This window comes from Parasteatoda tepidariorum, chromosome 5 (assembly GCF_982258835.1).
Source record: "Parasteatoda tepidariorum strain Cologne lab strain chromosome 5, Ptep-v5.0, whole genome shotgun sequence".
Lineage (NCBI taxonomy): Eukaryota > Metazoa > Arthropoda > Arachnida > Araneae > Theridiidae > Parasteatoda > Parasteatoda tepidariorum.
This window is the reverse complement of record NC_141759.1, coordinates 113,455,167-113,481,815: the sequence shown is the minus strand read 5'-3', so window position 1 is coordinate 113,481,815 and position 26,649 is coordinate 113,455,167. Positions and strand designations below refer to the sequence as shown.

General features: G+C 31.1%; 1 protein-coding gene across 1 annotated transcript in view; it reads right to left on the bottom strand.

Annotated features, from left to right (window-relative positions):
- The window catches only part of LOC107445852 (cell adhesion molecule Dscam1), a 50,303-nt gene that overhangs the window by 3,076 nt on the left and 20,578 nt on the right, over positions 1-26,649 (bottom strand). The window contains exons 12-19 of the mRNA XM_087162966.1: positions 25,569-25,700; positions 23,167-23,334; positions 19,951-20,021; positions 16,106-16,346; positions 14,935-15,030; positions 11,455-11,643; positions 7,338-7,502; positions 2,746-2,909 (exon numbers count right to left, since the gene is read on the bottom strand). Of these exons, the coding sequence (XP_087019092.1) occupies positions 2,746-2,909; positions 7,338-7,502; positions 11,455-11,643; positions 14,935-15,030; positions 16,106-16,346; positions 19,951-20,021; positions 23,167-23,334; positions 25,569-25,700 (1,226 nt within the window). The remainder of the gene's footprint in view (positions 1-2,745; positions 2,910-7,337; positions 7,503-11,454; positions 11,644-14,934; positions 15,031-16,105; positions 16,347-19,950; positions 20,022-23,166; positions 23,335-25,568; positions 25,701-26,649) is intronic.

Below are 26,649 nucleotides of genomic sequence, written 5' to 3'. Positions count from 1 at the left end.
AAAACAAAACTATTTCTTCAAGAATTAATAAGTTTTTTAAAAATGTAGGAGGAAAAAAAGGCTTTTAATAGATAATAATATAATAATAGTACAAGGCTGCAAAAAAAAAAGTAAACCGAAAGATTTAAAAACGTTGAAACTATTTTCGAAATAAAAAAAAAAGGAGGAAAAAAAATCACTTGATGTAACGTGCATAATAATTTTTAAATTCATATAATTTATTTAAGCTGACATTGTAATGTTTCTTTTTTATAGTTATAGGTACCTTTAACAAAATATTATTTACTAAATTATTTGTTTTTCTAACCCTAACATTATAAATGTTGAATGAACATTATTGTACGTACAGTGCGCGAAAAAACGAACCACTCTGAATAATGTTTGATCTAATGATCGAATCTTCACGTTCCATGACTCAATCTTAATGGTTGGAGGGGATAACCTCAAATATGCTAATTTTTTAGTGCAGACGATATTTTAAGACACGAACTCAAACACAAAAAGGTACTTTTCCTGAATAAACATGCCTTTTTTTCGATGGATTCCGATTTCTGACTCTCAAATCATAGAGCCGCAATCTGGGAAAAATTGTCCCAATAAGAGAGCGGTCCAACGTTTGGACCCCTTCATGTTAATTTGACTTTTTACATTTAAATTTTTCATCTCGAGAAATTTTTAAGAGAATTAAAAAAATTTTTTTGCACAATTATAAAATTTGTTTATCCAAAGATAATTCTATGCAAAATATAACTTTCAGTACACATTTATTATTTTTCATTAATTTATTTAATAATAGTCGATATTATTTAAAATGCGAAAAATTGTATACCATTTCAAATGGCGAAATACAAAACATAAACGAAAACGGTAGAATAGTTCCTGAGAGATTGAATTTTGAAAAAGTCGTATTTTTAAAATATAATTTCTCAGGAACTATTCGATCGATTTTGCTCAAATTTTGTATTTTCTCATGTCATACATTACATGAAACACATTCCTTAAAATTCTGTAAAAAATTGTATGCCTTATATTTCAAAATTCTTTCGACCATTATAAAATAAACTAATAAAAAATGGCAAATACTCACTAAAAATTGTTTTGGCATGGAAATTATCTTTAGCTGAATAAATTTTATATTTGTACTCAATTTTTTTTTTAAAATTTAAATAAATTTTTTTCGAGATAAGGCGAAATACGGAAAAAGTGAGATTAACATTAAGGGGTGCAAACTTTGGACCGCTCTCTTGACAATACTGAGACAATTTTCCAAAGTCCGAAATCCGAATCCGTCGAAAAAAGGTATGTTTATTTAATGAAAGTACGCTTTCGTGTCCGATTTTGTGACTTAAAATGAATCACTTAAAATAAATATTAACATATTTGAGGTCACCCCTTTGAACCTTTCAGATTGAGTCCTCGAACATAAAGATCCGATCTTTAGATCAAAAGTTATTCAGGGTGGTCCGTTTTTAACTTTGAGCTTTGTGCATCTTTAAATGAAACCGTATATTGCTGCAAAAAATCATAATTCTGATAAGTTTTTGTTTACCTGAAATAAGAAAAGAAAATATCATTAGTTTTGACAAGCTCTAAAAAAATAATGTCTGCTTCATTAGCTTTATTATAATAGAATATTTCTCATAAAAAAAAAAGTTAAAAGTCATACCTTTTCATCAAACAGTTTATGTATTATTAAAGAAAGAAGCACTCGCGGCTAAAAGTTTTCTGAAACAACGGCAACATGTGGGAATAAGTAACTATTTATTAAATATAAAAATAAAAAATGTACCACATTCTCATGACTTGTGATTCGTCAACTTGATTCGTTCGTTTCCCGAAACAGAATTTATCAACAAAGAGAATTTAGCATCATTCCAAATTTTGGATAACTCAAATTTAACCGGATACTGGATGATAAAAAAAAGTTTTAAATTATTTCCTGACCGCATCAATATGATATTAATCCCATGGTATCGAAAGGGGTTTATCATTCATAAATATTTCAACAAGTTTCATATTTTATAACCGTAATTGAACAGCTGTAGTCATAAAGAGTGTAGTCACTCTTATGATATGTAAAGCTAAAGGTTATTATAGTTTGTCTATAGAAAGAACTCCCCTCCTCTAAGGTTGCTCCCTGCTGCTATGCAGCACATTTCAAAATGGGGATTACCTTTCTCTTGGTGACCCAAGCCAACGCCTGTAAAATATTGACCCAACTTGATCAGAAAAGTTGAATCCCCAATCAAAGAATGAAACTGATATAAGCAAATTAAGAAAATAAAATTTAAAATTATAATAAGTCAAAATGGAAAAGTGCTAGAAACAGCTAAAATCAAATTTGTCTTAAAGAATTTAGACAGTTAGAAACACAAATCAAGCAACAAAAAAAAGAAGAATTTCTTAAGATAAGTATGCTAGCAAAAACAGGACATCATCAGGGTACTCACTGTCTGCTAGCACACAATCACTTTTTGGTATTACCACTGGCGACAAAAAAACTCCTTTGTGTTAGCTGACAGTGTGTCCTGTAATGAATTGCTATTTTTGCTAACATACATATGTTTGGAAATTCTTTTTTCCTTGCTTGATTTGTGTTTTTAACTCTAATTAGTTGAACCTCGATTTCCATAGTAACCGCCACTGTTTCAGATGAATGGCGAGGGGAGTTCTTTCCCTAGACAGGCTAATTTTTTATGGGTAACATTACATGTGAGTAAAAATAATGGTAAGTAAAAGCATTACTTTTCCTATAAAGGCTCCTTTTCCCTCGGCCATCATTTGTATCGTTTCATAAGGAAGTGGATAGTGACCCAGTCGACTTGGATCCATGAGAGAACGGGTCTTGTCTATGTCCACATATCTCTGCAATGTGCCAACCATCGCCAGATGTTTCTCTGCCGCCAATGCTGCACAATCACATAAAGAAAATACTCTCTTATTTTAAGAAATTGCCACTTAAATATCTGAAATATCATATTACAGCGTTTTTTAAAAAGTACTTAACCTTCTGCTTACTGCTGTTACATGTGATGGCCCAATATGCATGGGTCTGTCCAGACATTTTGTGAAAGGTCCGTTTTTGTAAAATTGTGAAAAAATAACTCGTATTTGTGAATATAAAATAAACGTTAAGTCACATTCTTTCAACCAGGGTTAACTTTTGTGAATTTGTGCAAATAGGGTTCGTTATTGCAAAAAAACTTTTTCAAGGAGTTTTTAAATTGTAAAGAAATACAAGATTATGCCCAACACTGTAAAATTATAGTTAAAAAAATTAAATTTTAAGAAATAAACAGCAATTGCAGCTACTAAATTAGAGATGCAACATATAAATATTTGGTATTTAGCCTATACTGTCTGCCGAAGACAAAATTTAGTTCGCTTACATCTATCTTTCCCTGGGAGGGGTTTATTTGATTAACGAAACAATAATGAAGATAAACAAATTTGTGAAGGGTACGCTTTTATGAAAAGATATTTTGCGAAGGGTCCGTTAACGGACCCAAATTTCTTTTAAGCAGACCCCTGAAAGGGTTAAAGGTGGCTTATTTTTGATTTTCGCTTTTAAAAGCCCTTTATGGTGCTTTTTTGTTTGGGTGTTAATAAAAGGTGCTTTGATTTTTTTTGCTCGAAACTTTCTATTTAGATTTTGCTAGATTTGTTTGAAATTTTCGAGATTTACAAATCGAACTTTTATCATTACTAACCAAAAACGATTATCTACAAAATTATGGGAAATTTTTTTATAATTTTTTCTTTGCATGCATAGTATGAAAGTTAATTTTAATTGAAATTTTATTGTTTAATTTTATTAAATATTTTCAGAGTTATAGCAAGAAACCTAAGATAAATATATTATTTTTTTTAGTGAAAATTTAAATTTCGCCATAAATATTCAGCCCATGCTTTCGAAATTTTATACATTTATAGCATTTTGTAACCAAAGCAAATGAGGCAAGTATTAGCTTATTGCTATATTTTCTAACAGTGGGTGTTCAAAATTTTTTTTCCGTTAGTAATTTATTGGCAGTTTGTCAAACCTCACAAATCTTCATGTTAAGTATGAGAAATTGCATGACCTAAGCATCCTAAAAGTTATGAAATAAATTTCTTATAAAACACAAGGAGAGTTAAAAAAAATGTCAAAAACTTAAGGTGTCTCATGAATTATTGTAAGGTGGTGTATATATGAAAAACTTTAAACAATAGGAAAAAAATTGCATGCCTTAATTATAATTTATTACATAAAAAGTGCTTACAATTTTCTTAGTGCTTAAAAAATGCTTTAAAAGGAGCTTATTATTTTTTTTAAATTACCTACGCACATGCATTGGATTCCTTATTTTATCAATGTAATAGACTGTTCATTAAATTTTTTTTGCTACCACAAGAAGATTGCAACAGTTTAATGTTTTTTTTAAAAGACTTTTGAGGATTCGGTATATTTTCTTGGTTTCCCGTCTCTGCCGAAAAATTTTCTTTTTAAATTAAAACTGTAATAATAACTGGCTAATATCAGGATTACCAGTCAAATCTGGAGAAAAAAAAATTCCCTGTGTTTTCCCTGTACATATTATACAGATTATATCCAGAGGAAACACACAATCACTGTGCTCTTCTATGAGCTGTATTAGTCTAGACATACTAGTTTTAATTGCTGGAAAAACTTAGATAAGAAAGGAACAGCTAAACATACTTGAAACCAGGGTTCGTGATTTTATTGATTTTTTTAAAAAAAATCAAAAGAGTCAGATTTTTTTGATTTAAATCGGATTTTTTTTTATTTAAATCAGATTTTGTTGATTTTCATTTAAATACACTGTAAGAACTTTAATTTATGATTAAAAAAATTATAAATGTTTAATCAAATTAACTTAATATTAAAACTATATTGTAACAATATTTTAGAAGCTCTAACTAAAATAACTTTTTTTCATTAGAATACATGGCTTTGAATGCATAGCAACCATTTTGAAACAAATGCATGATTAAAATTTAAAGACTAGATGAAATAGAGAATTTAAAGAATACTTCAGGGGTCAGTCTGGGTTTTTCTGAGAGGTACCTATTCTGTGAAAATTAAAAATTATATTATAGAATCAACACAAATATAGTAAAAATATAGATTTATCGTTTCTTACGAGACACAAAAATAAAATTTTAAGAAAAAGTATTTTGTGTGATTATTCTACCATTTTTCCTAAAGTTGAATTCGTAAAGGTACCGTTAAACGGTAGTAAATTTGGCAAAATACCTATTTTGTGAAAATTAAAAATTATATTATAGAATCAACACAAATATAGTAAAAATATAGATTTATCGTTTCTTACGAGACACAAAAATAAAATTTTAAGAAAAAGTATTTTGTGTGATTATTCTATCATTTTTACTAAAGTTGAATTCGTAAAGGTACCGTTGAACGGTAGTAAATTTGGCCCCTGTACTTTAACTATTAAAACAAAGTTTCAGTTAGAAACCATAACTTTAATTTAAAATTGTGATTTCTTTTTTTTTCTCTTGATTTTTAAAATGACAAAGTAAATGTAGCAGACTGTGTTTATAAATGTAGTCATTCATCAAAAAATAAATAAATATTTAATCTATATATTTTTATATTAAAATAATCATTTTTAATTCTATATCAAAATAGATAAGTTAAGCTTTAAAAAAATTAGAAAATCTATGCACTCATTGGAATTTTTTTTTCACAAAATTTCTTTATAGAAAATCAGATGTCAAAGATACTGTAAGCATATTATGAGAAAAAAATACCAATTAATAACCCTACTGCATCAAATAGAGTTTGAAAGGGAAGAATGACACTATATTAGGGAAAAAACATCTGAATTCATCAGCCCTTTTTTTTTTCCTTCTGTTTTTGGCATATTAGGGTAATTTCTTTTTAATATAACCTCAAGCTTCAGAAATAAACATTCTCCTCCAATAAAATATGATGTAGATTTTAATTCACGCTTTTTCATTCAAAAGGTAGAATTTTAATTAACATTATTTGTATCATTTTTTGAAAAAAATTCACGTTTATTAATTACTTTCTACAGCTATGCAAATCTATATTAAGACAGCATTAAATGTTTACTTTAATCTGTACTTTCAATCTCAAGAATCAAAAGATTTTTAAAAATGTAATTTCAAATGTGTTGGAATTTAATACACACCAAGAAAGAAAGTAATTTCGCTAACTAAAATTAATTAATGCAGCAATTTATTTAAATTAAATTTTAATACTAAGAAAATAATAAAAGTATCAAAAATTTAAAACACTGTTTTTTAACTTTTAAAATCAATATATATAGATAAAAAAAATTAGTTGATTTAAATCAATGATTTTTTTTAAAAAATCATTTGATTTAAATCATGATTTAAGTCAAGCTGATTTAAATCAACGAACCCTGCTTGAAACAAATAATGCTACAGAAAATGAAATAGTTTGGTAAAGCTGAAATATCATCCTTAAATATCCCATACATCACGCTTTGAGTGGTCACCATTATTTAAAATAAACAAAGTTCCCTGTATTTTCCTAGTTTGTGAAGAAAAAAAAAGGTGAAATTTTCCTGCATTCAGGTGATTTTTTAATTCCCTGTATTTTCCCTATTGTCCCTGTGGAGCGGCAACCCTGAATAAGGCCCCAATAATTTCAACAGGAGAGTGGTTGAAGGCTCTTTACTGTTAACTTCCCTTTTTATGCATTTCGTCACGCCTTGAGAACTTTTTAAGCGAATTGAAATATTTTTTCACCAAATTATACAATTGCGTTAATCAAAGATAAATCCATATAAAAAATAATTCATAATCATTTTATCTAATATGGGTCGAAATATTGAATTATAATTTTTATAATTATAACTATAAATTTTTTTTACACCATTTTAAACTAAATTATTTTAAATTGCAAAATGCGAAATTTTGAACGAAATTGGTTAGATAGTTCATGAATTATAAAATTTCAAGAAAGTTATATTTTTACTCAACTATTCCACCCATTTCATTCAACTTTTGGATTTTGCCATTGAAAATAAATACTTTGTAATGGTATACCTAAAACTCTCACAATTTTAAATGTTTTCGACACAAAGCAAATAAAATAAGAAAGTAGCAAAAGAATATTGAAAATTATTTTTCGTGTGGAATTATTCTTGGATAAGCTGAATTCAAAATGCCTGTGCAAATTTTTTTAGATTCGCTCAAATAATTCCAGAAGTACGGCGAAAAAGGTGTATAATCTCGGGAATATGCAAAAAGTGTATCTTACAGCTGTCATCACAGTTGAAAATCCAAAAGAAGTGAAAAAGATTTTCAAAAGTTGTTCTAACCTCTTTCAAGATTGTGTCGACTTCTGATTTTTTTAACACAAATGCAGGCGACGAAGAGAACTACGCCAATGGTCAAGAGAGAGGCCGCCACTGGAATGATGATGGCCACATCCATGTAACCACCTCCAACTCCTCCACCTGCCACGGACAATAGGGAGTGACCACCTGTAACATCAATGCTTTCATTCAATAAAAGAAAAATAATTTTTTTTAAACACTTTTAAAAACCATAATTTTAAAAATAACCAAGTAATTACACGAAATTACGGAAAAAAATGGTGTTTGTGTTTATTTATATATACATAAAAATTAATGTCTAGAAATGTCGGTTGGAAAATTTGGTATACATATAGTTTAAAGCACGAGGCTTCCGTAATAAACTTCTATCAGCACTGAAAAATTTCCCTACTTCTATTCTATTCTACCTATACCATCAACATATTTCCTTTAACTAGTGGAACAAGAAGGAAATTATTTACCCTCTTTTGTACAAGTGGTCTAAATTGTTATGCACGATACCTTCTGAGATACTGTAACGATAAATTCTGTTTGTGGATGTCAAAAAATGATTGAAATTTGCGTTGTCTTCAAGAGTGTTATCATAAATATTTATTTATAAAGCATATAATTTATTTAAATTTATAAATTATTATTTATGATTTAATATTATTTATTAATTAATATTATTTATCAATTATTTATATTTATTAATTATTTATATGTATTAATTATTCATATTTATTAATTATTTATGTTTATTAAATAACATTATTCATTATACTGAATTATTTATAAAGCATAAAAAACTGTGGAGATTTAAGAGATTAAAAAATGAGTGAAGTTTTTTGGCAAATCATTTTATTTTTAAATTGGTAAAGCAATATCGAAAAGAAAGAGAAATGATAAAATCGTAAAGCAAGTGAATAAAGAACAAATGGAAATATAGAAGTGTACTAAGTTTGTGCTTTATTAACACTGTTTTGCTTTATTCTATACGTAGCAGAAAGTACAGCCTATAACAGGGCTCGATAAACCGCCTGTCCTCGGCGATCAAAAATAATAACGAATCTCTCGAATCCGACGTCCGCGCGGATGGCCATTTTCCCGTTAATTTTCGTGATACATTTTCAATTCTTGCTATTAGAATTGATGTTTTCTCTGTCTGGGAGTACTGCAGTGGTTGAAAGGGGCTTTTCAGCAATGAACTTACAAAAAACACATTACGCACTGGTCGTAAACAAAAAGCGTTAAACGCAATTATGAACATCTAACTAAATGGAAAACCCCTTTCAGATTTCTGTGCAGAAACCTCTGCAAATCATTGGCTTGATTGTAGAACTGGCAAACGTCATATTTGATGCATTTAAAAAACGCAGTACCCTTGGATAAATTGACATTCCAGATAACCTGACCTTTGTCATTTAAATTATTTCATAAAAGAAATAAATTATTTCATAAAAGAAATACTAAGGTTACTATTATTAACCTAGTATTTCGTTTATTACTGTACAATGTAATCCAAGTAACTACTAATTCATTGTGCAATTTATATAAATGTTTGTAATAAGAGAAAATTATATATTTATTTATTTAGAAGCTACGGGTTAGTTTCAAAGGAGGACGGGTACATTGTTGGGCAAGCCGTCCTCGGAGACGGGTAAAATTTCTGAGTTTTTTCGAGCCCTGGCTTATAATCTTTTGCAGAGTAGCATATTATTAAGATCAACATCGTAGTGCTGGGCAAGAAAGTTCAGTTCTAAAAGTACTACTAATTAGGCTAAAATATTTGCTCACCAATATTTTTTGAAAATATATGAAATTTTTTAAAAATTTTAAAAAGTGTATTATAAAGAACTTTTTAGTGACCGAAATTATGAAAAAAGTATTAACTTAAAAAATTGAATCATATTTTTTACAAAGTATCTTACTGCTCATAAAAATCTAATGGATGGTGTTCGCAGTTTTCCATTGCTGTCCGTGCATTTTTATTGGCTGGAAAATCACGAGGTTGGATCCAGTTTTTCCTCATTTATTTCCGTATTGTTTCAGTTGCCATCAGCATAAAAGTCATAAAGGTATTTTTCAATAAATATTTTTGTATCCCTCATTTATAGTTATTTTCCTGCACTGATATTATTACGCTTTTAATTCAAGAGTTAAAAGCCAAGAATTGTTTATTAAGCAATTATGCGCTACATTTTAAGATAAAGTTATTTAGAAAACTGGTCTAATCTTATTAACCGTTTTACGATCATTATTTTTGTGCAAATAACACTAATATGCTGTTATAAATTACAGCTGAAGTGATCTGTTAAATGATTTAGAACTTAACGATCCGTTTCTGTATATATATAAAAAATAGTATTTAATATATCCGTCCGTTTAGAAACCAAAAATATTAAATTACAGTTGTAATCTCAAATTTGTTTGAACAATATAATGTTATAAGAACATAAGTTATTTTAAAAAATGATTAATTATTTCTGTTCTCCAATAGATTTAGATATTTATAATACTAACAGATAATATTTGGACGTGGTGTAAGCAAACAGAATTTCTAGTAGATATATGTTAAGTGAAAAATTTTAACTTAGTATAAAAACTGATTCCGGCCAAGTATCAACAATTATTGCGAACTATCATCGGAGTAGGTGAGCGGTTGCGAACAGGGAGCTTAGCTCCCTAATCAATGAAATTAATTCAAAATAAGGTTGTCATAAGGCCATCGTCATATCATTAAAGTAAGAAAAAAAAATTTAAAACTAATAAAGCAGAAAAGCTACCAACATATATTTGGCTCTAAAATATAAACCACTGCTCTAATGTCAATCAGGCATTTTACTCTGTTACAGTCATTTAATCGCCAAAGTCGAGTAAAAAGTAAGCGCTCTACTGTATATTACCATCGCTGAGCAGCCGATCAATTTAGGGTCAAATAATGGTCAATTCCGTATCTTTGTAATTTTAAACCCAATCCAAAAGACAAGGGAACTATTGCAAAACTACGAAAACCTCCCACGGTAACCTTGACAGCACGGGGACATAAACCCATGATCCGTCAATCACTGAGCATATTTTTATGTCAGCACTATGGTCTGTGCGAGCCGGGTGCGTAATTCGTATCGACCAGCCGTCACTGGGATTCGAACCCGGTTCACCTCACTAGGATGCGAGCACTTTATCCCCTAAGCTATCACGGCTCTCTGCTGTATATTGAAGAAAAAAGGTCCAAAATCAGAAATAATGTCAAAATAATTACCAAGGGTCTGTCCAGACATTTTGTGAAAAGTCCTGTTTTTGTTAAAATATGAAAAAAATTACTCATAGTTTGTGAATATGAAATAAGCGTTAAGTCACATTCTTTTTACCGGGGTCTTGCTTTTGTGAATTTGTGCAAATAGGGTCTTGTTATTGCAGAAATTGCTAAAAACATTTTCAAGAAGATTTTAAATTTTACAATTGTTGAGCATACATATTATGCTCAACAATTACTGCTACTAAATCAAAGATGCAACATACAATTATTTGGTATTTAGCCTATACTGCTCAACGCAGAATATTCATTTCCGACGAATAACGGAAACAAAATCACTCACATTTTTAATAATTTCAGTTGACGTATTTTAAATAACACAACTTAGAAGTGTATCGCTTTAACAATGTACTACGCATTAAGTAAACTTAAACAATTCTTGAATTTTTAACATTTTATTTAAAAAATTGCCAGAAATTGCTTTTTATTTACATAATATTCTATTTATTAATTTTATGAATAAATATAAATTGATCAATTATTTAAAACAAAATTATCATTCAATATCAATATCATTTAATATCAATAACAAAGTTATAATTTAATATCAATAAGAATGTGCACACGATGTTTGTAAAAGTAGAAATATTTTCTTAGAATACTACTACATTTGGGATTTAAACTAAGAGAAGCTTGAAAAACTCAGTTTCGAACAGTCTTTCCCCCCCCCTGGAAGGGTTTATTCGATTAACAAAACAAGAATAAAGATAAACAAATTTGTGAAGGGTCTGATTAAAAGATAAATTATTTTGTGAAGGATCCGTTAACGGACCCATAACAGATTCTAAACAGACCCCTGATTACCTTCATCCGTTTTGACAGCCACTATCTCTGAAGGATCTCCTTTTCCGTACTGATTGGTAGCCGTGACGTAGATCTGGTAGAGTTTCTGTGGGTGGAGGTTGTTTAATATGTAGGTGTTGTCTTCTGGGGCAATCACGGCAACCTCCTGCCACTCACCCTGATCCTCCTCACGATAATGGACCGTATAACCTGAAAATGCAACACGCATTAAGTACAGTCTGTCTATGGATAGAACTCCCCTATTCATTCATCTGGAAAAGTGGCGGTGACTATGGTTACGAGGTTTAACTATTTCGAGTAGGGGTTTTAGGTAAATATTTAAGACTTGTTTTGGCTCGAGTCAGCGGGAGAAAGAGAATCAGGGGAAAGAGGAGCTCCCCTCGTTGAAATGTGATGTCTCTTGTTTCCATAGCAGCAACCTCAGACTTTGTGGAGAAGGGAGCTCGTTCTATAGACAAAATATAATCAAGTGAGTAAATACTTAACTTATGATCTGATTTTCACGCACTAAGACTCAATCTTAATGGGTTTGATCACATTTTTTAATTTGATGATTGTGATCAGCAACACACGTTTTTTTAAAATTGTTTATGAGTGTCATATGAAATAGATCGCCAGTTTGGAAATGAAGATAATTACACAGTTCTTTTACGAAAACTCCTTTTTTTGTTGAAAGATTCCGTTTTTTGGCTTTCAAATGAGGATATGAGGTTTTGATATGAGGTTTTGATATGAGGTTCTCAAATGAGGTTTAGATAGGAAGGTTAGCGGCAATCAGGAAAAAAGATTCCCAATAAGTTAATCATGTGAGAGGTTGAAAGTTTGGAAAGTCTCTAAATATTAATCTTACTTTTGAGCATTTCACTATATCTTGAAAACGTTTTAAGCGAAAAATTTTGAGCATGATTATAAATTAGGTTTATCCAAATACAATTCAATACAATTTTTTTTAAAAATACTTATTTATTATTTTATTTAATAATGCTTGAATTGTTGACTATACAGTTTTTTTTAAACATTATTTTACAGAATGTAATTCTGAATGGCATAATTTTTAATTTGAGTTCGCAATAGCTTCTGAAATTATTATTATTATTTTTTTTAAAAAGGTTTAAAGTTTGAATTGTCGAGAAATATTTGCCAGATTTCATTATATTCATAGGCAGAGCAGATGCGCTGGATAAAAGAATGCATCTTTTTTTTTAAAAAAGTAAATGGTTTTGTGTTATTATTTGGGAAACATTACAATGCTTACATAGGTATAGAAAAATGCCCTCTCGCTGCCTATCGTTACAGGTACGATAAAAAAAATATAATTTTGAGTGACGTCACTTAACATAGCATGGAAATCCAATGTTCATTTAAAGCAACAATAATCTAACTTACTTTGGATGATACAAAAAATGTAAATCTTACGCGAAAAAAGTCTCCTTCACACGTTGGCAAGAAGGGATTTTATTTTATATCCGTCATTAAACAGACGACCCTATTTTCTTGGTTTACGATTACTAATGTTCAATTTCGTAGCCTTGTCATTTTGAACCCAATCCAGAAGACAAGTGAACTCCAGTATTGGGAGAAATTTTGTCTTTTTGGAAGACTCTTTCATGGAACTAACCAGCAATCCCGTTACATGAAAAGTAATTCCGCCCACGGTTAGCCCGATAGCAAGGGGACCCATAATCTGTCTACCACTGAGGATATTTTGAGTCAGCACTGTGGGCGGTGCAAGCCGGGTGCGGAATTCATATCAACCAACCGTCACTGGCATTAGAACCCAGTTCACCTCCTTAAAAGGTGAACCCTGTATCCCCAGAGCCCCCACGACTCGCAAGAAAGGACTTGAAACATCAAGCGTGTGAGCTACGTCATAAATATGAAAGCGTAAAAGCATATGTTTACAAATATCTCATTGTGAATTCTGTTCTCGCTTGAACAACGAAAATCTGAAACAAAATGAGCAAAAATTGGTAAGAATTGAAAGGTTAAAAGCGCATATTAACAAACAAACGAAGTGTTCAGTATTATGTTTTAATTATACACTGTAGGTTCAATACTAATAGTTTTATTCATTGTAATTGAATGAAAAATGAGTATTAGTCGATCGGTTACACTTAAGTACAATACCAAATGGTCGAAGAGCAGAAGCGTTAATGACAGTCAAGAAAGACGAATATGCGTAAAATTAATTTGCCATCATACATGTTTTCTAAAAGCGCAATGATTGTTTTCTGCATTACATTACAGAAATTGCGGCACGAGACATTTATAAAGTTTGGCCGTTTTGTTACAACGCTAAATACTTTTGAGCATTTAACATTAGTGTAATTAAAATATGGCCTAATGTATCAATGGTGCACATTAAGAGGATGCCATACCGAGAAAGAAAATTCTTTCTCCTTCATTACTATTTTAAAATTTAAAGTGTAGAAAAAATGCTTTCAGACAAACCTAGAGTAAGCCATGAAATTTCAAATACAGAAAAATTTTTTTAAAACATATATATGAAAATAAATTATGAGATGATAACTGAGGATTACGCAACGGAGAAGTTCTCTTCTAATATTTGTTTTTGCATTTTAATATTTTAAAGCTCTTTTTTTCAGCAATGACTTACTCTAGGTTTGCGTGAACATATTTTTTCTTTCCTTTTAATTAGTAATGAAGGAGAAAAAGAATTTGCGACAAAAATTTTCTTCGGCGGCATGGAGTCTTCTTGAGACGACAGATGTGCTGTGTGATCCAAAACCCAATTGTAGGTGTTATAGAGACCGAATCTGTCGAAGATTAACTAAAGAAAGTCTTGAAACTACCTCTGATATGTGAGTGAAAACAGTTGTACAGTGAACTCTCAGTTATACACCGGCTTAAGGGACTAACCAAAAATGCGCAAGTGAAAACCTTTCAAAATTCTAAAACGCAACATAAATTGCATTAAAAACATGATTAATTATGTTTCTAAAAATAAAATTGCAATAAATTAATATCATTATTTGTTAATATTTATAATAGTTATTAATCGTATAATTGATATTTATAATCTTAGAAACGACAGAGGTTATAAGTTTACAAGGGGACGAAAAATGAACTATTACACTTTATCCAGCAACATTGCGAGTATTCTTTTTATCTGTAACAAACATTGTTTAGCTACAATTTTTAATTTTCCACTTTAACTTTATCAGACATTCTATTTGAGGAAAAAAAATTATATTTTTGATTTTCAAAGAATAATTTCGTCGCATATTTGAAATATTTATTTAATTATCATTATTTTCCTATATAATGAGTAAGCACCTGTAAAAAGTCGTCGTATAAATGAAAAAGTCGCATAAAAGAGGTGGTGCATAAGAGAGAGGTGAAAGTATTTTTTTAATAACATAAAGTAGGTCATTTTGTTTAATGGATTTAAGGCATTGAATTATAAACGTTTTTTTGTCTTAAATATAAATACTTATGCATGAAAACGTATGAACTGACCAGAGAGTGGATTGTCAATCTTCCGAGTGTTCCAACGTAAACTGACTGAAGTGGATGACGTTGACAAAACGTACAACGACGGTGCCGGTGGTAAATCTGAAAACAAATAAAGGGAATGAACACATTTAAGAGATGTATGCAACAACTCATTACACATTCAACGAATGAAAAATATAAATGAGATATTAAGTAAATTACTAAGAAAAGTGCAGAGTTATCCCTTTCAAGAATTTCGACAGCCATTTATGCTTTGACTTATAAAAGGACACTTACTATTTTCAAAAATATAGTAGCACAAGTGGCTAAGATTAATTTTTCAGAAGCAAGGCATAAAAAAATAATGCAAACATTTATAATTACTAAACCAAAGTCAGCGGCATGACAGCCCATAGAGGGCCAAGGCCTACTGTGCCCATATCATTTTTCTTGACCTTTGGCTCTGGGGTGCAGGAGCAGATGTTCCGGTCAGGTGGTCAGCCGAACGCGGAATCCCCATTGTTTAGTTCCCAAGCATGCTTGGTACTCATTTATTTATCGACCCACTGAAGGGATGAAAGGTTGAGTCAACTTTGCCCTGTCCGAGGATCGAACCAGGGACCTGTGGCACGACAGCGCGAAGCTCTACCGCTTAGCCACCGGGCGTCAAACATTTATAATTAGATATTACTTCTTTAAAGTGGTAGGTAGCAGAAATAAATATCCACTTGGTATAAATTAATGTTTCATTCAGATAGTAGTTTTTTTATACAATGCCTGGGCATTAGATACTCCATGTTCTTTGAGGCACCTCTTGAATTTCGGTCATAATTCGATTTTTTACACTAATCTACATTAGGATCAGCGATTACATTAGGACCATCCTCACTGCGAAAATCCTCAGGCATGTTTCTCAAACAGTCGCCAATAGCCCATTGTGCAGCTCTAGTGTGACATAAGTAAAGTACGTGCCTATGTTTCAAGCACAAATAATAATTCACATAACAAATACACGTATACAAGAAATACTACTCTAGGAGAGTCTCAAAACACAATGATCACGTTGCGAGCCAAATGGCTTCAAAACACACCAAAAACAGTAAGCCAGAAGTATAGACAGTCAAGAGCTTGCAGCGCTTCCTCGTATTGCAAAACATCATATGTATATTGTTTTTATTATAGTAATGATACTCACCGCCATCTAGTGTTCGAACATACATTTCGTGTGAGGGAGGTCCGCTTCCTCCAGTGTTGGAAGCTTTGACCACTACACTGTAGTCGGATGCTTTGAGGAGGTTAGTGAGAAAGAATTCCTGTTGGGGCGCTTCCGGTGCATACTCTATTGTCTTGTAAGAGTAAGGCTGGTTGGAATCTCTCACTTTATATCCCACGTAATAACTCCTCAGTTCTCCGTTCCAACTGTCTTTGGGTGGAGGCTGAAAAACAATGAAAAGGAAAATTCATGAAAACTGAAATGTCAACCCTCTTCTATGAAAAGATCAAATCGGGTCAGCATCCCAAGTCGCAATTCTTGATGGTTCCATGAAAATATTTTGAAGGTTTATGCTGGTTTCAGTGCGATTCATGATGGTCCAACGTCATCCAACATTTTCCATTAAACGTTCGTGGGTTTTGATAAGTCAGCAAACTTCTATCATGGAATGATGGAAAATGCTCCTTATTACTATGATGGTTAACGAACTTGAGGAGAATGATTCTCATGAACCAGCAATCTATGATGCCCCGTGATGATCTATGATGGTTCCAACTATGCACTTCCAGGATGGTTTAATGTGAATTCTTGTTGGTTTCAGGAATATACCACAAAAACAATATTTATGTTGTACCATCATAAATCATTGTTATTTTCATGATCGCTCCAACATTTGATTTCTTGGAAACTATGATGAAAATTTCTGACAGTTAAACACGAATAAACCATCAAAACAAATTGCTATTCTTATGTTGAACTATCATAAATCAGTCCGAATTCCTACATTGTGGTGATGGTTCCTTATGTTGGTTACAATCAAAAATATAAGGATTCATGGTAGAATTATTGATGGCTACTATCAACATTTTGCTGGTCTATCAATGAAAAACCATCACAAATTTTGACTTGGGATGTCTTATATACTAGTGAATTGATTTTTAATAATCGTAGTGGTAGTTAAGCCAAAACTAGAATTTTATCAGGGATAGAATTCGATGAATAGATACTGCTAGTGGCCGTATTTGCGAAAGACGGGGAGATCTGTGCTAAGCTCACCGGATATTGAGCGCCTGTGATGAGAGCTGTATTAAATTCACCGAGATGTGAATGTTTGTCGTGAGGGTTGAATTAAGTTAACGGTTGTGTGTGTGGCTCTCAGCAGTCGAGTGTGTGCAGGATTACAAATGAGACTGAGAAGCAACAGCGCAAGGAGGACGATGAAAGAGTCACAAATAGCAAGTCAATAATTCAATGTGGACCACCCAACGAAGTGGACGTTACTTTCGTAGTTGGAGAGTTCAAGTCACCCATGAAAGATGATATCGACAATGCCTTCATCTGTCAAAATGTACCCCAAAATTGAATCGAGTTAACATGTCTTATATACTAGCGAGCTGATGTTTAATTATCGTAGTGGTAGTTACGCCACAAAGCTATCAGTGTTCTTTAAAAACTCACCCTAAAATAAACACTTTCTTTGCTTTTGAATTCCTTCGTTTTATTGTAAATATCGTATATAGCTGCCAACATAAATGGGAAAAAAATCCAGTAAATTTAAGGAAAGAATATGAATTTCAGGATAATTGTTTCATAATATACTAAATATTTAAAATTTAAGGATTTTTACTTCAATCAAAATACATAAAACTTTATTAAACTAAAAACTATAAATGACCTTTCAAAGTTTTCCATTTATAATTAACATTAAAAGAACTTGATTTTAAAATGTTTTTTTTAATTATATATACGTATTTCATTATAATTTTGAATAGTAATGGACAAGTAATTTATTATTGACTGTTATTTTAAATAGTAATGGACTGTTTATTTAAAAAAAGGATTTCTGATTAAAAATTAACTGAAAATTTTAGAACAAAGGAAAAAATGACAAGAGAAAAGAAAAGCTTATAAACTGATTACTATACATAAGGCTCGTTTCATTATGAGTTAGTAATATTTACTTAAATATTTAAGAAAGAAAGAAATTTCGTAAAAATTCTATCTCAATATATATTTTTAGAAAACTTTAAGAACCAGGAGAATTTTCACTGAACCAGTAGAAACTGGCAAAATCCAGTAAAATTGGCAGCTAAGAAAGTGTAACTGACACGCTTTGAAGTTAGAATATCTATCAACTGATCTGCTTTTTATCACTTCATTGAAATAGCGATGTATTTATAATCCAGTAAAATTTTAGGGCTTCTTGCGAAATTCAATTTTTTGGAACTATGTATTGCTTTTTTTAAAAAAAAATATCAGCATATATTTATAATTGGGGTTTTTCGAACAATCAAAAGGAAAGAAAGAAGTTTGATTAAAAATAAATTTTACATCCTTCCAAATGATTCGTTGAAACATTTGAATTACAATTTTGGATCTACTTTCTGAATGTCTGCTTCGTATACCAAAAAAAATAGATCGATCTGTTTTCTTTGACAATTTTGTGTAACCGAGTGTGTTCTGAAAAACATAAGATAAATACATTATCTGGCGAAAGGTGTCCTGACAACCAGTGGGGTGGACTTAGTGTCCTGAGGCACATGTTAATAGCATGATGTTTGTCTCCCTTTGCATCGATGATAGCCTTCTGGAAAGACTTTATATCAGTTTTTAAATAGGAATTGACTTCCACCACAACTGAAGTGAGGATTTGACTGGCCACGTAATCAGCGCCCTCATTCCTCCCATAGGTGTTCTATGGGATCGGATCTCTGAGAAGGCAGTTTTCGAACACCCATTTTGTCAAACCTCATCTGTGCAAACCTCAATGTGTGAATGCTGGAAGAGAAATGGGCCAGAAATATTGCCAAAGAGTGCTTCATTGCCCACATACATATCAGAGTTCCAACCACAGGAACTAACGAACACAAACCATTATGCTCCCACCACCCTAACTCTCTGCATACTTTTAGGTAGACAGTGTAGTTCAAAATATTGCACAGTAAAAGCTAAAGGTAACGAGTATAACATATTACGAGAAGACTGAAATCAAGATGAGTTTTTAAACTACCATCAAACTAATAAAGGTACAAAAGTTTTATGCTGTTGTTGTTGTCGTTTGACAAGTGCAGAAAAGTACAATTCAAATAGGACCGAAGGCATGGAGCACAGCCCTGGCCACATCTCCGACTTTTTCGGAATAAAGGCTGTTATGCTTAGAATGGGTTAAAAATTCACCAATTGCAAGTATTTCTTTTTCAATGAAAACTTATTTTTCTGCTGTAAGCAACATAATATACAAAAAGTGTTCTATTTCTTCGTGTGCTTCTGAACAGGTCTTAATAGGTAAGCGCTCCATTAGAGTTTCAGGCATAGGTTTACTATGCAGTATTAACCCTGATGATACGCTTGAACTCCCCTAGAAGTTTATTGCAACTTTTATGCAAACCCCTCTTATATAAAACTTTTTAAATTCTTACATTTAAACAAAAGATAGACTAAAAATGTCTTTTAAAAAATTGTACTTTTAAGAGCAAAATTAATTTTAAATTTGAAATCTCCATACCCAAACGACAGGGTTGCCACTCAAATCCGGAAAAAAATACCCTGAGTTTTTCCTTCACATATTATGCACAATATATTAAGAGGAAACACACATTTACTGCGTATGAACTGTATTGGGCAATATACTAGTTAAACTTTCCGAAAAACTTAAGGAAAAAAGGAACATAGTGAAAATAATGCTTTAGTAAATGAAATAGTTTAGTATAGCTGAAATATCATCCTTAAATATCCCATAGAATGCACTTTGAGTGATCACCACTTTTAAAAGACGAAAATAAGAAATATATTTCTGAATACTTTTATCCAGATAGTGAATGACTCACTTTCCATGACACTCGAATTGTAGAGGAACCTCTTGGCTCAGCAATAATATCTGAAGGAGGAGAACTTGGCTCTAAAAGAGAACATCACAATTAAAATTAAAAGGAATTTTACAAAGTAAAAAAAAAAAAAACGGAACAATTGGAATAACTTTTTATCTAATGGCCAGATTGGGAATTAATCTTTGAAAGAAAGACCTATTGAAAATTTAATAATTCGGAAACTATTGGAACGAATTCGTTGAAGTTTGTATTTTTTTTCATTTAAAATTCCATTTTTTAAAGTTATGTAAAAATAGAATACAATACAATTCAGACATTTCTAAACTGTTATTAAATAAAATGTCAAAAAATAATAAATAACTACTGAAAGTTATATTTTGTATGGAGTTAACTTTATATATATATGAATTTTATAATGGCGTGCAAATTTTTTTTAACTAGTTTAAAATGTTCTTGAGATGCTGCGAAATAAGCAATAAGTAAAATTAACATGAAGATGTTTAAAAATGTATCCATCCTTTTGACGTAATACAGTTTGTGGTTTCCAGTTTGTGGTTACCTCCCCCATCTATTTTAAGGGACAAGAATCCGTTAAATAAAAGGAACGTTTGTTGAGAAAAAGTTGGTTTTGCGTCAGATTTTGTTTCTTTAACATGTTTGAGATCAGGTTTTCTAATCGTCAAGATTGAGTCCTTTTACGTGAATAACCGATTATTAGATCAAAAGTTATTCTGGGTGTTCCGTTATTTATTTTTCAAAGTGTGCAACTGAAATAGAAACGATGTATCTTACTTAAATTTATTTAGATAGCCTTAAATAAAACCTAGGTTCGAAATAATCGTATAATGTAACAAACCTGAAAAAGGGCAGATTCATATAAAATGTCTGAGAAACAAACGGATATATTTTCTTCTTCTGAAACATGGTGCTTAAAAGAAATTGATTTTTTGTTTTCTGTTGCATTTCGGATATACAGAGAAATATAGAGCTAGACATATGGATTTATACTTTTCATGATCATGTATCTAAGTGTAAGATCATGTATCTAAAATGATAATCTAAACACCGAAAATGGTGGCAACTACTTTACATCTAGGTGGAATTCCATTAATTTACATATGGAAAGTTTTTTTTAATGCTTTTTGGTGTAACACTGAAGATTTATTATACATTATGGCACAATACACATAACAATCAGTAAAGTTTTTTTCAAGATGCATTATAAAGTAATAATCATTTATACATTACTTTTTAGAATAAAATTAGTTTGTTAATTAAACATACAGACACTACTAAAAGGAAACATGAATTCATTTAACAAGGCGGATAGTAATTAAATATTTTTAAACTATTTAATACAGTTCACAGATACTCAAGATTTAATTATTATTATCCTTACGACACATTTAAAAACATACAAACATATTTTATCGGCGATCTTCTGTTTCAATAGACATTGTATAGTGGGGAAAAAACAAAACAAAAATAAAAAACCGCGCGCCTACTCTTACTCGATGTCACCAACTGCTAGCGATACCTAAAAGGTGCCAAAGTTGGTGTTTTCAGAAGCAAAAATTGATCATTACACATCTGATTTTGGCTTAAGTTTTCTTATTTATAGGAGTGCAGACATAATTACACTTTTTAAAGCGTGTCAGGAAGATTTTCAAAATAAAATTGAGATATTACACAGTTTTTACGGTGTATACATTAATAGGCAAGCAATATTTTCATATAAATAGAATTTGTAATGGTGAATTAAAATAAAAATCACGATTAGAGAAATGGTGATTGAATTTTACCAGTTCAGAGCATTAGGAACTGGCAGAGAAATTTCGAAAAAGTTCCATTTAGAATTTGTGGAGTTGTGAGTTACATAGTTTGTGCCTTTTATAGTGACTTATTGTCTGTTAGTTTTCTTAAACCATAATATAAAGCTAATAGATTGCTTTTTCTATGTTTTCTTTTTATTTCCCTTTAATTCTGGTAAACTATAAAGACGTTGCCCGTTTAAAATAAGTTATATAAAAACATACATTTAGCCCAATAATTATTGTATTAGTATATCGTTGCGCATTACGATATACTAATACGATATACAAATAGTATTAGTATATCGCTATAGTATCAGTATAACGGTATACAAATCGTATTAGTATAACGTTACGAATAACGATATGCTAATACGATTTTTTTGCTCTGTTTTGACCATCCATTTTGAATATCCATCTTTTCTACATCTTCATTATGCTTCATTTTAACAAACAAAACATGTTTTATTCTTTCCAATGTCAATTTTGAGCATTTTCCTCAAACATTCATTAAAAAAAGTTTTTATTAATGGTTTTGTTATTATATTATTTATTATTTTTTTGTATAATCCTAAACCTTTTGGTTTCCTTAAAATTTTTCTTATTTTCTTAAATGGTAAAATTATAGCAAAATATTCTTTTATTATTTATTTACTTCCAGTGTAGTACACGATGACCGGTGCACGCTATATATGTTCTGTTGGGTCACAAAGTCCTCCATGTTCCCACAGCAAATCAATACCTCTGGGAGCCCTGAATTGAAGATGGATCGTTCTTTGGTTCAGGTCAAAACTACAATCTGTGGATGAATGGATGTATGAATGCGGGTACGCCTTCTAAAGAGGTGCGACGTATGAGTATGGGTCGAATTCTTGGCCAAAGATGGCGCCAATGGAAAACAATAACAATCGCACCAATCGCCAACGACAACAACAACATTATTTATTTAAATTCTAATTTTGTTTAGATTATTGAATGCTCGTCCCCTCCGTAGGTTTAAATGTCTCTGTAAAAGCAACGTCTCCTAATGCGTGTTGTTGAACAATTAACCCAATAGTTAAGGATGCAGGTCGCAAGAAAGAATTATAACTACATACCTTGGTGGAGGCTGAAGCTAGACTAGTATTTCATTTACGGAAGAAAATTACATTATTTCAACTTATTAAATTATTTTAGTTACAGAAAAAAAAATTAACTGACTGCCATCTACATTAGCATTTGTGCTTCCATCTATGTACAAACATGTTACTTAATATGTATATGTAAAGATGTGTTTTTTTACACTTAATAGTTTTTAATTTTTAAAAAATTCTTCCAGGATGTGTGGAAGAAGCATGGTCTTAAATGAGCATGATTTTGGTGTAAAAATTGTGTGCGTGAAGATTTTGTGATAGAGTGTTCTCACCTTCTTCACCCGTTCGGAAAGTAGCGGCATCTGAAGGTTCTCCTCTGCCCACAGCATTCTCGGCAACTAGTTTCAGAACATAAGCCGCACCTGGATGCAAGTCTTTCATAATGGCAGATGACTGAGAACTGGGAACTGAGATCTCAATGAGTCTATGGGGAGCACCACCTGTACATCAAGCACAAAAACTCAGCACTGAATGTACACACACATATGAGCAATTTTTAAAAAAATAAATAAATGCCAGCAAACTCTAATTGACGTCGAAAGTTGGAACAAATATATATTTCAATAAAAAAAATATGCGTTTCAATATTAAAAGATATATTTCAATATAAAAAGATATATTTCAATGTAAGAGAAATATAAACAAAATTGCTGGGCCTAGAATGTACATTACAAATCTGACTTATGAGGACGCCATAAAGCGGAAGAAAGTTTTCGTCTCTTTCTCCTTCATTACTAATTTGAAGGAAGGAAAAAGTAAGTTCAGGCAAACCTAGAATAAGTCACGAATTTTCTATTACTGAAAAAAATACTTCACAATATTAATATGCAAACAAGTAGAGAACTTCTCCGTTGCATAATTCTAAGTTATCATCTCAGTTTATTTTCATTTGTATGTTTTAACATTTTCTTTTCAGTATTTGAAATTTCATGACTTATTCTAGGTTTGTCTGAGCTCACATTTTTTTTTATCACTTATTTAAATTAGTAATGAAGGAGAATTAGTGACGAAAATTACTCTTAGCAGTGTGGAGTCCTCTTAAAGAATGTTTAAGCAACGTAACAAACAGCAGCAGTCTTAATTACAGTCGTATTTTACTGAACCCTACAAATAGCTTTGCTTTGAAGTGTGCAGTTGGAGGTTAACAATTTCGAATCTGAGTGAATTTTTAATAAAATTAAGTTTAATTTCATTAATCATTTTTTATCTGATAAAAGAAGTATACGTCTGTAAAATTCCTATTTAAACAAAACTAAGCTTAAACTGAAGAGCATGGTCAAAAACATCAAGTAAAATAGAAATCTCTCACCACTATGGCCCCTGATATAAAATGTGACCCGGGCCTTCAAAGTTTTAGCTAATTTAAATTAGGATTAAAAAATGATAAGTAATATAGTGAGTCTAAAGGTTAAGGTCTAAGGTCTCTGAATCATAGCTGAGCTCACGAGAGAAAGAGAATAACTAAGCCAAACCAATACTATACTAAACCAAATATGAAAATATACTTGGTTTAGTTAAGCGCCATTGCCCTAGCGCCATTTAGTTACCCCATTCATTTGCCAACGCATGCGCGTTTACTGAGCTGTGTTCGGTGAGATTGTTGTACTCTTATGTGCAACTCTGCTGCATTGTGCAAGATATTCTCAATTTCAGACTTCATTTACAACACTCTGAAATTGAACCAAAAATCTCGATGTTTTTATCGTGGCTAATATAATCAAGAAAAGAGTTCGTTGTCAGAAACTAGTTATTTTATCATGATCATGCAAAGTCTAGAAATTATTTTGCATTTTTTTAATGTATATAGTGCTTAAAAATATTTTTTGACTGCTTAAAAAAACACATTAAAGGTGGTTATTTTTTGCTGAGAGATTTCGCTACGTACCGCGTCTAGTTAAATGCCACTACCCGGTATACATTTGTCCGGTATACACTATATCAATGTTGTTTTAAGTTTCAGTGTCACTGTTCGATATGTATTTTACCGGTACTCCGAACACTGATGCATCTCCTAATCTATCCTAAGCAGATATGAAAATATCGAATATATATAATATCAACGAATAAATTACTATCAAATCGGATATAACAAATACGAGCATTTCTGATATACCCCAAAGCGACTATGTGATTGTTGACACTCACCGGGGAAAGTCGACATTTACTTGATTTCGGCCATTCACGATATATATATATATATATATATATATATATATATATATATATATATATATATATATATATATATATATATATATATATATATATATATAAAACCCATGATCCGTCTATCACTGAGGATATTTTATGCCAGCACATTGGTCGGTGCAAGTCGTATGTGGAATTCGTATCGACCATCCATTGCTGGGTTTCGAACCCGGTTCACCTCATTAGAAGGCGAACGCTCTATCTCCTGAGCTATTACGACTCACTTATAGTTTGTCTATGGTAAGAAATCCTCTCGCCACTAAGCCTGAGCCGTTCGCTTGGATGGAAACAAGAATAGCGCATGAAATCTGTCCTAAACAGTGACCCGACACTCCTACTTGAAATAGTTATATCTCGTTACCATAGTCACTACCACGGGTACTGGCGAATGGCTAGGGGAGTAATTACTTTAGACGAACCATACTCTTATTAGTTTTCTTAAGATAGCAAACACAGAAGAACGTACCCAAGTCTCGCCAGTACTGCACAATGTACTTAGTGATTGGAGAATTGCCACTGTACGGGGGAGCCCAGGAGACGCTGGAGCTCCGACTCCAGATTTCACGGATTTTGACATCAAGAGGCGGAGCTGGAACTTCTGCAATTTACGAGACATTCATTATTTTACCATTACCATCAAGAATACAAAAATGAACAAACATGGAATTGAAATCATATAAACTTTAAGTACTCAAAATTATCAAAAATCCCGGATTTTTCTTAAAAAAATAAAAAGTAGAATTTTTTCAATTCAGAAATGAATTTTTTATTAGTAAAACCGTATTTTTTTAGATTTCAATCAGATTTTTCACTTTTTTTGTTACATACCCATATAAAAGCTCTTATAAAATGTATAAATAATGCTTAATACCACTCTAAAACTATATTATTATTAAAGTACTAATTATTTTTTAACTGAAATGATAATAAATGAATGAGTTTTTTAATAAAAAAATCGAGTTTAATCAATATTTTTTTAGAAAGTCAAGTAACTTAAATTACGACTTAGTCATTTCTTCAATCCAGTGATTTAAATCAAGTCACCCTTTCCCAAAAAAAATATTTTTAAAATTTCTTCATTAAAAAATTAAGTTGGAATACGTTAAAACAGTTTTAAGCAGAAACAGCACGCAGAAAAAAAAACTTTTCAAAAATAATTTTTTGCTAAAACAATTTAGACATATCTTCTATAACTGGGTTCTATATCTTCTATAAATCAAATATGGGTGTTTTAACTTCATTTTTATACATCCGTTAATACATCCATACATTTTATACATTATCATTTTTATACATTTCATTCATAACTTTTCAAAATTAGTGAACTGTAGAACGCAATTCAAAATGTATTACTAACTTCATTAAAACAAAAAAGTGCATTTAGTGACTTTTTCTTAATTCAAATATTGAAACAATATTATCGAAATTAATAATATCCAAATAATAATAATACTAAGATCGGATACATTTAACATTTTTATAGTATATTATATTGTATGCCATTCAGTTTTGCCCATGAATGCGTGATATATTTCAGTTTCTTTTAA